This window comes from Cryptotermes secundus, unplaced genomic scaffold (assembly GCF_002891405.2).
Source record: "Cryptotermes secundus unplaced genomic scaffold, Csec_1.0 scaffold277, whole genome shotgun sequence".
Classification (NCBI taxonomy): domain Eukaryota; kingdom Metazoa; phylum Arthropoda; class Insecta; order Blattodea; family Kalotermitidae; genus Cryptotermes; species Cryptotermes secundus.
In genome coordinates, this window is record NW_019720164.1 from 87743 (window position 1) to 103129 (window position 15387).

The 15387-nt window shown below is 42.2% G+C and overlaps 1 protein-coding gene across 4 annotated transcripts in view; it reads right to left on the reverse strand.

The window, feature by feature from the left end:
• The window catches only part of LOC111867150 (filamin-A), a 308902-nt gene that overhangs the window by 63805 nt on the left and 229710 nt on the right, over positions 1–15387 (reverse strand). For all 4 annotated transcript variants that reach the window (XM_023856756.1, XM_023856738.1, XM_023856746.1 and 1 more), the window contains one exon: positions 13478–13604. In XM_023856756.1, coding sequence (XP_023712524.1) covers positions 13478–13604 — 127 coding nt within the window. The remainder of the gene's footprint in view (positions 1–13477; positions 13605–15387) is intronic.

Below are 15387 nucleotides of genomic sequence, written 5' to 3' on the forward strand. Positions count from 1 at the left end.
CCACGAATCAGAAAATCTACAACGGACATAAGCTATCAATGTACACTCTTAAAACAAAAACCTCGAGTTGCTTACAGCATCGCAGTCGTGGCCTGTTTCAAGATACTATATAAATGCTAGTTTGGACAGACTAGAGCAAGCAGTGGTAACCAGACAAGGTTCGTACCGGGTACCGCTACAGAAACCTCCTGGGTAGAGATGAGTTTACTGCTATAGCTCTTTTAACAATACACCACGGAAGTTAAGCTCCACACATTCATAACCTCAGCACTGAATGGAACTAAATGACCTACTGCTCGGTCCAGCCGCTTTTACCCCAAAACGAAATCACGCCACAACACTTCACATAGGCGGCTAGCAGGCTCTTCGGCGCTGAAGAGAAAATCACCTTGGTCAGCATTGTGGCCGTTTTATGTACTGAATTTAAAGCATTCGTTATAATGGAATTGTGAGACGTAGTATACAGGTCGGAGCTGCATCTGGGAGGCTGCCTTTACCGGTCTGGTTTGTGATGTTTGCTAATTTCGAGGTAGAGAGAGATAAATGATTTCTTGGTACCGCGAGTATATTGACAGGCTTAGCCAATGATAGCGTCTATGTATGTCTTTGTTCAAAGAGGGGCCTCCCTCGGGTGCGACTGCCAGACCAGTGCGCGACGTCATACGGGCCACAAGTAATCACTTCCCCGTGTTAAAATAAGGCAACCTAATTAGTCAATTGCCGCAAAAAACAAGTAAAACTATGAAGCTACGTACATACTTACCTACTTTAAAGTGTCAAACAGTGTAAAGTAACAATTGCAATAATAAATGAATTCTTTATAAGCCGAGTGCTCCAGTTAAAATTTAAAGTGTTCCTGTCCAAGCGAGGCCCGTCAAGACCCTGAGACGGTTTCTCATGCTAAATAAACTTAAGGTGAGTTCTCATACTTCGCGCGCCCAATAATAACGGAAGAGAGAACGACTGCAGCGTGACGTCCAACTAAGTAGTTACAGACGTGAACAACGGAGAGAAAGAACGGCAGCAGCATCTAACCACACTTCGTGGTTATTTCAAAGACTGTGCCTCATAGCCACTAGTGTGAAGGCATATTATTAATAAGAAAGAAGCAAGAGAGATGTGAAACGTCGGTGTTACAACTAACGAGGATCCTAAATGTTATTAATTATGCCTAGAAGAAATCGAAGTGGAATCGCAGAGGTATCTTCATTGTGCAGGTTGTGTAAAGACAAGGCAATACCAAGTGTGCGCTTATTCTGTAAAAACCCAGATGGGATAAATGTTTAAATTAACAGAAAGATACGTGGTGATTTGCCAAGTGTAAGTCAGACAGTGACTGATTCATGGGAACTAAGCTTACAAAATTATTTCCTGCTGGATTCGCGGCGAACAGGAAAACAGTGAATTTTATCTTTAAAAAGGGAGAAACATAAGTAAAACCCACAGTACATGATAAATGTTCATCCAGCTTTGCAGAATCTGCCTGTACTTCTTGCATTGATCCAAGGATCTGAAGAAATTCTGCTCTTCCTGTACAGCAATATTACAGAACTGGGTAGATCTGTCCGCCCTCTGATTAACTAAAAAGGTAAAGCTATCCTTGTAACCGGCCATGGAGGCCCATAGAGTTCTGAGAAGTAAGATTCCCACATTTTGTAGACAATCGCTCACAGATGGCGGTGAGGTTGTCAGCCTTACGCGCCGGCCGCGTAGTCGTGAAGAGTTCTACTTTCTGGGATATAACGCCGTGCAGACCGTCGAAAGTCAACCGACGTTTCAGAGGAATATGTCGCCTCCACCATCAGGGTCGAATTAGGCAAGCAAGAAACCAGCATGAAGGTGTCAAACAGAACAAAATGTTCCTCCAAAACGTCGGATAACTTTCGAAGGCATACACGTCGTTATATCCCATAAGACAGAATTCTTATTCCTGAAGATACCTTGAAAGACCGAGGAAAACTATGAAAAATCTCAGTCAGGATAGCCGATGAACCGGAACGGACTCGAACCGCACATTTTCTGAATAGAAGTCAGAAGTGTTGCCGCTTGAACCAACTTGCTCGGTGATAGAAAAAATGTAAAACCTTAGGTAGGCCGCACACCAGCATGTATCAAGACAGGTAACAGTCAAGACATGATGTCTGCGACATGACGTAAAGAAAGGAGCACAGTTGGAACGAATGAGATTATGAAAACCGCCGCACACCCGTCTGATTCACGATACTGACGTCATGACACACCGGTGTGCGGCGGTTTTCATAATCTCATTCGTTTCAACTGCGCTCCTTTCTTTACGTCATGTCGCAGACATCGTGTCTTGACTGTTACTTGTCTTGATGCATGCCGGTGTGCGGCCTACCTTAGTCTACTGATTGCTGAAGAATAACTGTAATATGATATGTAAAACGGTTACGATGGCATCTTGAATGTATAAGGGGTGGGCCGTATTGGCCCTTGCACCGCGACCACAGTGATATGTTGTGCCTTACGATGACATCTTACAAACACATCTACAGACTCCACGCGAAACTTTTTTTTTGTTTTGCCTCGATATGCTACGTTTAGTACGCGTAAAACGACACATTCCAGTTCGAACGCGACATCACATGATTTATCTCATGAATTGAAGAATGCTGTCTTCTGGGATGTGGCGCCGTGTAGATATTGTGTAAACTGACGTTTCGGAGGAACGTATCACTCTGGTTCCTCGCTCGAGATTTTTCTACCCTGAAGATGGAGGCGGTACGTTCCTCCGAAACGTCGGTTTACGCAATATCTACACGGAGTCACATTCCAGAAGATGGCATTCTTCATAGTCACCGCCGTGAAAATCTCAAATCTTACATATCTCATGAACTGTCCATCAGAAGAGGAAAATTTACAACATTAATTTCAAGAAGTAAAGTAAAGGTATCCCTGTAACAGGCCGTGGAGGCCCAGAGGGTTGTGAGATGTTGAGGTTCCCACATTTTCTAGACAATCGTCTCACAGATGGCGGTAAGGTTGTCAGCCTTACGCGCCAGCCGCCCTTTACCCCGAAGAACATTCCAAGAATATCCTTGGTACTCATTTCTGTTTGAGGCTGAGTCGACCCCAGGGCCATAGTGCGGCTGGAAGGATTCGGTCGATTGAAAAAAAAAAACAATGACCTCATCGGGATTCGATCCCGCGACTTTCCGGCTTGTAGCATAGTGCCCCAATTTCAAGAGTAACCTCAGTTATATTACAGAGAAAGTAAGATAACCTACGGTCTCAGGCGGTTTACTTTACGATTATCAGTAACCAGAGTATATAGCCTCATCTCGTAGGATGATTGATGAATGATAAATTGGAAAGAATCTGAAAGGAAGCGGTCGAGGCTTAATCGGGGTACCGTTCCGCCATTTGCTTGAGGCGACTCGGGAGAACCATTAAGAACCTCGAGGTAACCAACGTTTCGACCGAGACTCAAACAGCGCTCCTCCAAAATACGAGTCTACAGCGTCACCGCTAGACCATCCTACTTGAACTGGCGTGATCGGGAACCTTGAAATTAATCTTGCAATAAGGGTTTTATTGTGTGCCTTGGTTTAATCTCATTCGCTAAATCGAAGAAGCCTGCAGGCGCTCCATCTATTGCTGCTGGGTTATAGTTAAATTCCAGCACGTATAACCATAAAAAAAATCAGATCATAAGCCTGCCAACAACTCTATTATTACACACGTCAACACAACACTAACGAAAATGAACCAATGTGAAACTGAGTTCCAGAACACTGAATTTCTACTGAGGAGACACGAAGCATGACGCATCCCTTGCGCTCACTCTGACCTTCTCTGTCTAATGGGAAGACAAATATCGAAATTTTGGGTGCGTGATGGCTCCTCCCCAATCATCGTCTAAACATTACCTTTATGGTATGCAGTCTGTTTTGTGTTATTTACGAAAATATATAATTTGGGGCAGACGCATAACAAATTAAGAAAATAAACACTACCGTGTCAAAATTTGTTTTTATTCGTTGTTGGTGGTATCGCTGCAGGTTTCGACCCTTTTCTTGGGTCATCTTCAAGCGTACATTCATAATATTTAGCTTCTGAATTGTGTCATCAATCAATATGGATTCTTATTGTGGCTATGTGATTATTCTACATTCAAGATTATATCTTAATTTTTATCTTAATGACTAATATTTTAAAATTTTGAAATAACTGGTCCTTCGAGCATAATATAAGCCGAAACATGTTGTAAAAACGACGAACATATGGCATTTCTTACTGTGGTGACGGAACAAAGTAAACAAATTTCACATACAAAATATGACGCTAAAATATAATACGAATATTTCTAGCTGATAACTTTCTTTAAGGTCCGTAGGAAACGTATGTGTGTCTGTATATATGGGGTGTATTAAAACTCAACGGCAAAACTTGGGGAACGGATTGCTCATACACATATAGAGAGAAGAAAAAAAGTGTATGACATGGGTCCAGAAATGCATAATTACAGAGTTATAAGACACGTGACAGTGTGATAAAATCGAGAATAAGATGGGTGACATATGCAGTATGAATGGGAAAATGATATGTGTGTGCAAAATATTAGTCGAATTCCTGAGGGGAAGAGACCCTTGCAAGAACTAGACATTATCGGATGATAAAACTAAAATTTTATTTAAAGAATAGGATATTGGGTGAATTTTACTGCCTCATGATACAATTTAATCCCGCAGGATGTTACTGAGGAGTCCGATCCTGAAGTTTTACCGTTGAGTTTTGATACACCCGGTATACACACACACACACACACACGTAACTCGATAAATCTCAATTAGGCCACATACGTTTCCTACGGACCTTAAAAGAAAGTTATCAGCTATAAATGTTATATTTTAGCGTCATATTGTGTGTGAAATTTGTTTACTTTGTTCTGTCACCACAATAAGAAATGCCATATGTTCCTCATTTTTGGCAAAATGTTTCGGCTCACTTAGCCATAATCAGGTACTTGATTTGTTTACGTGCACGTGTATTGGTCTGCTGGTCAATAGAGGAACAGTCGCAGACCAATACACGTGCACGTAAACAAGTCGTTGATGATGGCTCAGTTAGCCGAAACGTTGTAAAGAAAGACGAACGTATGGTGTATCCACATTTCTTATTATGGTGACGAAACAAAATAAACGCGTTTTCAGTATCTTCTGCGCTGCAAAATTAAATAAACTAAACGACAGGGCCTCCACATCGAATTTCGGAGCAGAACTACAGGTACAAGTCTGTGAGACTGAACTGAAGTTTGGGAGCGATGCGAAAACACTGCTCACTATCAGCAAGACTCGATACCTCTACTGCAAAACAGCGACACTGAATGCCAACATAACACTACGAAGCCCAATCCAAAAGATTATGTTTCCCAAAGAAACAAGTTACTATCTTTGTAAGAGACACCTCGAGCCGTTACACTCCTTAATACATGGACGAGTAGAAATGTCCATCAAATGCAACAAATTTAACTTATAACAAACAAAAAAACATACTAACTCCGTGGTTTTAGTTCGCAAGCGAACTATACCGACCGAGCGACCGCCGCTTGTCGGCGAAGTTAGTGCCAACTTTAACGGATAGAGGGTGTCGCGTGGTCAGCGCAACGAATCCCCACGGCCGTTAATTTCGTACGAATTATTTGTTGGCCTGGTCCTCCAGGTTGTGGGTTGGACGTAAGCCTAACGAACTTGCTGCCTAAAAACAATTCTTCTATTGTTGCGTGTATTTTTTGCAGCGGGAACGTGTTTACCGGACCGTTGCCTAGCACGGAAAGGAGGGATACACTTAACCGAATCGTTGCCTTGCAACGATTGTAGGGATAAACATGCAGACACACAGACTGATGGGACGGATTTATGAAGTACGCCACTGAGAAGGCCCTGGTGCCATGATAAACATACTAAGTTTCATTAGACTGTTTCAGGAATTCAAAGGTTGATGGTGGGGGTGATACATAGATATATTAACAGGATGGAGATCGCCTAAACCTACTTTAGGAAAGCAAGGAAAGAATCCCCTTATGGCAACCTACGTTCATCATCATCATCATCAGTAATCTGTCAAGACGACAGGTCCACAGTCTCTTTCAAAACAATTCCTCCACTTAATGCGATCTAGAGCTTTCTCCTTCAAATGACAGTATCCTCTTCTGTCCCCAAGGTCATCCAGCATCTTCTTACGTCTTCTTCCTCGTCTTCTTGTCACTTCTATCCGCCCATCTATCTTTCCTTCGATAGCTTCTTTTAGAAGGCAGTTTCTGCGTAAAACATGACCAATCCAATTAGCCTTCCGTTTTCTTATTTCATGTAGGATATTCCTCTGCTCACTGACTCTAATTAACACTTCTTCATTTCTCACATAATCGGTCCAACTGATCTTCTCCATTCTTCTCCAACACCACATTTCGAAACTTTCCAGATGTTTCTGATCTACTGCCCTAAGTGTCCATGTTTCAGCCCCATACAGAGCTATGCTCCAAATGTAGCATTTCACTAGTTTCTTCCTCAAATTTAAGTCCAATTTGCTGGTAAAAAGATTCTTCTTCTTGCTAAATGCAGCTTTTGCCATGGCAATCCTGGATTTAATTTCACAAGTACACCTTCCATCATCTGTTAACAAGCTACCCAAATATTTAAAACATTTCACATTCTCCACTTGTTTTTGGTCTATCTTTATTGTGACTGGGGTTGGTTGTCTCGAAATTTTCATTACTTTTGTTTTCTCCACATTCATTTCCATGCCATAGCACCTTCCAATTTCAATTAGTCTATCAATCATGCCCTGTAGCACAGTTTCTTCCTTAGCCATTAACACAAGGTCATCTGCATCGTTCATCATATACGTAATTTTTTGTAGTGTTGGGTACGACTTCTGATGATGGCCAGTAGCGGCCGAAACACGTAAAGCAAACATGTTTGCACTTATGGACCTTACTATTCATTCATGTACCATGCTACTGTTTCTTTCCAATTCAATCTCGACCTTGCCAGTGGCCGCTTTACGTCCCACATTCCTGCATTATTTCCTTGGCTCTTGTATCCGAGATGCATAAACAGCCGGCCCAATATTCTCACTTTAACAATTCTAATGGCACGCATGCGGGAAAGGAGGACGCGTACAGGACTTTTGTGGGAAAGACAAAGAAAGAGACCACTAAGAAGACATAGACGTAGGTGGGACGATAAAATTAGGATGGGGTGGAAGGGGCTGGACTTATCTGGCTCAGGATAGGAACGAGTAGAGGGCTCTTGTGAACACGGTAACGAAACTTCGTGTTTCATAAAATCTTTGGAAATTCCTGAGTAGCTGAGCAAGTGACGGCTTCTCAAGAAGGGGTCAGCTCCATGGAGTCTGTTAGTTAACTGCACCTTCAAAGATAACTGTATAGATTGCCATGTTCTTCGATACGTAATTTTCTCTTCCCTAGACGACTACCAAAACAATTTTCCAAAGAGGGCGGTGGAAATAATTATAACAACAATATAACAGCTCTGTATACAGTGACTTGTTTCCACTCCTTTCATTCACACGGGTGATAACTGATGATCAAATGCAAGAATAACTAAGAAGGACGAGGAAATCGTGCCAAATTTTGAAGCATCTTACAACCCATCTGGTGATTGAGCACAATTTCAAATCGCTTTCATCGCCTGGATCGTAAACACTAAATTCATCCTACAGAACCTTCAGAAGTGAAATTGGCACACAATGTGTACACATCATTTGCATTTATTTACTTTACTACTTTTTAAGAACAACCAAACAAATTCACGGCTTAAAATACAATAACGTGGGTACGAAAAGCAAAGGCATAGTTTTATTCTTCCATATTTAATGACATCTGCTCAACTGCAGCAGATGTAACTAGAGCAGCGAATTTCTGTACAACGAATGACGAATTCGGAACGACGTGGGAAAGAAGCGAACAGGGCATGTCTTAATGTATGATTTCAGCACTTATCATGAGGAATTGGGCCGCGCCATAGCTCAAGCGGTTAGTCGCTGGCTTCCCACCGCGGCGGCCTGGGTTCGATCCCGGGGTCTGGTCAAGTGGGATTTGTGGCGGACAAAGTGGCGCTGGGGCAGGTTTTCTCCGAGTACTCGGTTTCCCTTGCCAATCTTCATTCCACCAATTGCTCCACATTCACCATTACCTATCATCTGGGGCTGGTACAATAGGCCAGAAGTGGCCGCAGTACAAGGGGCTTAGTCCCACCCCACTAGCAAAAAAAAAATACTTTGAGGAACTAGGGAAAACCATCAATAATCTCAGTCAGGATAACTGACCTCTGGGCCGTTAATGAGCAAAGGATTCCCCTATTACGAGGCAGAAATACCAATCAGTACACAGTAATGTTCGGTCGTTTCATTTTAACTGTAAAAATCTGTAGTTTCTATTCTTATACAGCACAGAACAGCGACAAGAAACAATGATGTCTGCTTCGGTGACTATTACCTGCAAAAATGTGAAACTGGGAATAAGAGACAAAATTCCTGAATGTGTGTTGCGTGAATGGGGGGGGGGGGGGGGAGNAAAGAGGGTACATTTCGGGATTTGATCCAGCATCACACACATTATGAGCTGCGGATAACAGACATATATTTGGAACAGCGTCATAATTAAGAAGTAAGACGCACCCCCAAGTTGCTGGTTGATGAAACTGTTACGCTCTTTGCTTTGAGTTTAGTCTGCCAATAAAGGGGCGTGACACGCACCGCAATTATTCTTACTAGACATCACAGGAAGAAAAGGAGGAGGGGGTAGAGAAGTTGTGACTTTCTGTCTGAGGAGCCTGAACCTTCATACGGAGAAACGTGCTCCTCAGGAAGAAATAAAATCAGAAATTAAATGAAGTGGCGTACGTCTATATATACATGTATATGTATATTATGACGAGAAGCAATGCATAACCTACGTAGTATTAACGTCTGCGGGGTGTAGCACATCACATGGCTCTTGTTTTTAAAAGGTTTTTATGACTTAGAAGTCATCGAAACACATGGCCAGTGAACATACTAGTACCCTTTCTAATAATATCAACGGCGCGGCATGAATGCGACATCTGCAACTTACAGTATATGGTCGTAACTCCAATTACGTCATTTTATATTCTCTAATTCTATACGATCATTCCTACACGATACCGATATAAGTATTTATGTCTACAGGTTATCAGGGAACTTCCTACTTTTATTAAAATCCGTGTTTTATCATCGTCTTCAAGACGGCTTCAACAGCCGACTCCAGCTGCAGTCAGTTCACTTTAGTTCATGGAGGAGCGGTGGTTCTGACTTCTGTCTTTTGGAATATAATGTCGTGTAGCCAATGAAAATTCAACCGACGTTTCCGAGGAACATTTCGCCTCCATCTTAAGGGCCGAAGAACAATCCAAGCAAGGCATCGACATGAGGCAGGTAGCAAGCATATTTCTTGCTTGCTTTCTTCATTGTTTCACACTTCGCACACTTTAATGAAGATAAATACCAATACTATCCTCCCATCTGGGTCTGCTTTTCCCAAGTGAGCTCCTTTCTAAAAATTTACGAATTTCCTCCATGCGTCCTGGGCATCCTTCCCACTTCAATCTTAACTAATTCCATGGAGCTGTGTCCTTCTTAAGAAGCCATCAGTTGCGCACCTACTCAAATATTTACCAACATTTTATGGACCCCGAAATGTCATTGCCGTGTACACAAGAGCCATCCACTGGTCCCTATCCTGAGCTAGATCAATCCAGTCCATACCATCCCATCTATGTACAGTTCTTCCTAGTGGTCTCTTCTCTTCTGGCTTTCCTATCAAAATCCTATATGCATTCTTCTTCTTCTCCCCGCCTCTTCTTCCTCGCCATGTGTGCTACATGAGCTGCCCATCCCACCCTCCTTGATTTGATCATTCTAATTATACTTCGTGAATAGTACAACTCAATTTGAAGGCTAGTAATTCAAATGACTTAATAGTTTTAGGTGAAAAGTACAAATTACATAGCACTTAGTCAGGTAACTTTATCCAGTCCTTTATAACTTTAGCTCATTTAGGACCAAATACCTATCTTGGTACTCCTTCATCTCCAGAAGACCTCAACCTACGTATGAGAGACGGCGTTCCACGCCCATAAAAAGAAAACAGGTGAAATTACATTGTCACGTGCTACAGTACCTAGATTTACAGGACACTAGGAAAATAAATGACCCCGAAATGAATAGCTAAGAACATTCCCGTAATCTGATCAATTTCATCACGTTCAAGTTGTTAGTACCATTACCAAGTGCTTGAACAGTGCCATCTGCACGATAAACCTTTTCTGTTAATCATTATGACATCCTTAAAATGATATTCCGTGGTGAAACGTAGTAAATCCTATAAATCCGTGACTTTAAAACGTCAAACTAAATTATAAATTCCATATGAAATCGAAGTATACGAGGCGAAAGCCACTTGGCTATTTCAAAACTGCGTGGTCTCAGTATAGGAGTGTGCTAGCTTCTCTTTCTGGCTGGTTATTTAACGACGCTCTCGGTGCCTAGACTATGTAGCGTCGGATAAGAGGACTGATAGAGGATGGTCTGGAAAGGGTTTGGAAGGAAGAGGTTGTGGCCTACTTGAGGTATTATTCCTCCATTCGCCTAAAAGGGACTTAGGGAAACCAGGCAAAAACTCAGGGCAGCTGGCGTCCCGGCAGAGATTCGAACCCAGCACCTCCAAAACATAAATCTAGAGCATTACCGCTTGATCAGCCTGCTCGGTATGGAGGCGTCGTCAGAGAGATTATACGACACAGTGAGAATTGCAGAACGGAGATTGATGTGACATAACTAGAAATTAATGTTTTACATTTTTGCAAAAAATTTGTGCCCTGCTAGAGTGACGTAGTATGCACCGGCTAGAGGGTTACATACCTTTGGCAGTCTGGATAAAGAAGCAGCTGAGGAAGGTAATTGGGACGAAGCCTAGAATCGTCTTCTCTAGGGATGTGTCACTGGACACACACGCGTAACACACGGGTTTCTCCTCGCGGTTTACTTCACTCAGCGTCACTCTCTTGAGGAAGGCGCGGTAGAGGCCACTAAACTCGTTCCACGAGGCTTCTGGTTGCCTTCCCGTCTCATCCCAACCGAACATCATGGACTGACCGGCACTGCCTGCGTACCTCACAACCTCATCTTGCCAACTGATTGCGCACGGCGCCACCCCCAATGAGTGAAGGAAGTGTCGGAGCAGCTGCGGGATTTATGTGGCCCAACTTCTTGCGACTTCCTTCCTGTACGGAATTTCTGTGAGTCATGCGTCCCCCACGCCTCAAATTATACACACACTATTTTCTTCCGTCTTTAATAAACGTACTTTATGTCACATTCGTTTTACGCCGTATCAAAAATTTTAATTTCTTTGCATCTGCCAGACGAGAAACTTGAGGCGCCCTTTAACCATTCATTTTCAGGAACGGTGAACATCTGCTGGAGCCGGGATAGTGCAGTCGGTATAGCGACTCGAGAGTGGAGGGGCGGAGTTCGAGTCCCGGTAAAGGAAAGATTTTTCATCTCTCCACTTCGTTCAGGCCGCTTTTGGGGCCTATCCAGCCTTCTATCCAATGGTTCCCGGAGGCTGTTTCCCAGGTGGTAAAGCGGCGGGGGCGTGAAGCTGACCAGTAGCTCATTTGCAACAAGTCAAGAATACGTCAATCTACAGATCCACTCCCCCAGACGTCTCCATGGGGTAGTACCTGATCAGTTAAGCACAGTGACAGCTTCATCTATGTACATCCGATAGGCTTATTATATAAAACTGGGCCTTAATAAGAATGCACTTCCACAAAACAGCTCACATTGTATTACGCCAAAATACATTGAGGATAAAATGCCAAACCAAGAAAACGCACAGGAAAAAACTCTGTACTCATTCTCAGCCTCGGTATCAGATGAAAGTGAGCGGTCTGGAGCTTCATCCCGGTAAGAAACATATAGAAGTGCACTGCATAGGGGGCCAGATGGAACCCAGACCCCGACAGACGTTATGGTGAACCAAATAATTCTGGGACTGAAGGAAATCTGGGAAAACGTCCTGAGATTTTTCGAGGAACCCCTCACTTTGTTGCTGTTTGTTTTCGTAATTTTAGTCCTTACGGATTTGAAACTGGGATTGTTTCGTTCAGACATAAGCTAATGTTAACGTCAATGTTCTTCATAGTACATCGCGCGTTGATGACAAGAACCCTTAGCATATGGCTGGATGACTGATGGTGGCCTTCAAAATACTGGGCAGGAAATTTTACCGCGTGACGCCAGGATCAGTGAAACTCGTTTCAGGCCACACACATTATACTGATACTTATGTGGACCAACGGTTCAGTCGAACATTCATTCATAGAACCTGTACGTCGGTTGGAGTTTCTCAAGAATGTGAGTTGCGGGACTGTCGACTGTCCACAGGCGGATCTGAGAGGAAGGACGCCACGCCCTTGTATTCATTCATTCATTCATATTCCTGTTGCTTGTTCTGGAGCATAGGGCAGCGGTCTTGCGACGGGCCAATCCCACGGCCAAAGAGTCCTGCCGGTTGCATTACATTAAGAAACTGAAGTGAAACGAAGCGTTTCACGGATGTCCTACGCTCCAAGTGGGGGCAACAAGAATAGAAGAAGAGGAAGACGATATATGAAATGAAAATACAATTACACTCTTCATTGCACGACAAAAATTTCAAGGATATTTACAACATCTGCAACAAGGAAAAGTCGAAAAATAATCCATACATTTACACAAATTTATGGGGTCTAACTAACCCATTAATACCGCCATAAAACTGCATATTTTGTACTTCTGAAGGAACACACTACCGTTTGTTTTCCTGTAAGGTTTGTGATAATACGAATATTATGTAGGACATTATATCCCCAAAAATGGGCAATGTTCAATATATCTGTTTAATGCATTACATGTATTGCTGCTTCTACAGTTTGTACAGTCACACACATCTGATGGGGCTTAATGCATGAAATGAAAAGACGATCATCAATACTTGACGACATTCTAGCACAGCAAACACTCGCCAATCCAGATTAATGGAGGGAGGTCATCCGGATTAATGAAGCAAAAGAGAGCCCTAAAATACAAAACAAAAACTTGGAAGACAAATAAATGGAAAATGTAATAATAAGATAGAGCTGATGCAAATAAAAAAAATTACAGCGGAAATTTCTTCGTCTGTCGAAAGCTGAAATCCGAGGTCTCCTTCATCCAGCTCAAGCCTCTCTTGGTTATTTCCTTGGGTAGTTTCACTCTCTCCGGCCGATCTCAACGGAGTCTGAAAGTCCTCTTACTCCCAAATACCATGTGTTTTTTTAAATATGTATTCAACTGCGAATAAAATTTGTAATTTCTCATAATTCGATCCATATTAACTGTAACCGGATTAGTGAGGATTTACTGTACTTAGAAAAATTACTACAATTACCTGTAACGTGCCCTCCTGTGGTAGGCAGAGGGATGTTGTCCAACTGCACAGGGCGATACTGCTGCTGACCAGGGTGTCGGGTATCCTTGGAAGCTGTTGTCTGCTTCACGTAGTCCTCTGATGCAGCCTGCACACACAACACATGATTCATTTTCAGAGCGAGTCGAACTGTCTAAAAGTAGGTTCTCAAAAGGGATGACAAGTTTTGAAGAAAGCAGTCTTCTGGGATTTGGCACCGTGTATATGTGGTGTTAACCGACGTTTCGGAGGAACGTATCGCTTCCATCTTCAGGGTAGAAGAAAAAATATATAAGAAATCTGCAAGCAAAGAGACCGTGAGAACCGGTAAAAGCAGACTGATTTAGCGATACGTTCCTCCGAAACGTCGGTTAACACCACATATACACGGTGCCAAATCCCAGAAGACTGCTTTCTTCAGAGTCACCGCCGTGAAAGCCTCAAATCTTACATGACAAGTTTTGTTAATACCGGAAGGATGGTGCCGGGTTTCTGCTCTGCCTTTAATGCATATTTTCCTAGTCTTCCTTCCAGCACACGACTCGTCTGAGTCGCTACTATATATGAGATTAATCCGAACGAATGTCTTATAATTTTAATGAAAATTAGAGGAGTAACCAGTAATCATCCATTCTGAAAGTGTCAGTGATCTTCCTAGTCTCTTATCATTCTCTATGAAAAGAAAATAAATGAAATATTTTGACTGCATAGATCACTGGCAGAACCCAGATAATAAGTCAACAACTACTGGGAGATACAATTCTTTATTGGTATCCGTCGTAACACAACAACGAAACGGTCTAGGTTAACATCACCTTAGCTACATGTTTCGGCTTTTGAAGCCGTCATCAGGCAAATAAATTATAAAATGATTATAACCAGTATTTAATCATATTTTATTGTATGACTTTCGTTTTATAATAATTTTATTGTATTTTTATACCGTGTATTATTATAGTGTAACACACTTGTCAAGTATCCAGCTCTACTGTCACACTGAAATGCAGTTCAATGGTGTGTGAGTGCAGTAACCATGTACTTGCCTGATGATGGCTTTAAAAGCCGAAACATGTTACTACGGTGATGTTGACCTAGACCGTTTCGTTGTTGTGTTACGACGGATCCCAACAAAGAACTGTATATATTAACACAACAGGATGCAGCCAATGAAAAATACTGGAAGAGTAAAAGACGTAGGTTTGAAAAAAAAAAACGATGTAATAAGATCTAAAAGTTTGTGACGATGGTACATTGGTGCAAATATTATGTTTTTGGACATTATCCGTCGTATTATCTCTATCTAAAAACCGTCCTGTTTATTTTTCAAAACACAACGTTTCGGAGAGTAGATTCTGTCTCCGTCTTCAGGCAAAACCTACTCAGTTGGGCCCAATCGACAGAGCTAGTCCCCATCTCCGTACCGGAGAGTAGGTTTTACCAGAAGACGGAGACACAATTCAGTCTCCGAAAAGTTGTGTTTTGGAAAATGAACAGGACTGTTTTTAGATAAAGAAAAGACGATGGATAAAGTAAAAAAAAAAAAAACATAATATTTGAACCGACGTAATCCGTAAATTCAGTTAGCCCGTATGTACTGTAAACATTATGGGTTCTATTCTGAATGGTTATCTTATTATTTTACGATGATTTGTCATCCGTCGAAGATATTTAGCGCCCAATCAGATATTATGGATAATTGTGACGACTGAAATGAAATGTGGGTGGAAAATACTGCTTCAGCATTTAAGTTTAAGAACTGTCATGATATATGGCCTCTGGCCGGGATTCGAACATGACTTCTCCACAGTGCATATTAAATGGGTCACTGTCAAGCCGTTTAGCTTGGCTTATAGAGTTAGCCTGGGGCCACAAAAGCGCACAAAATGCGTACG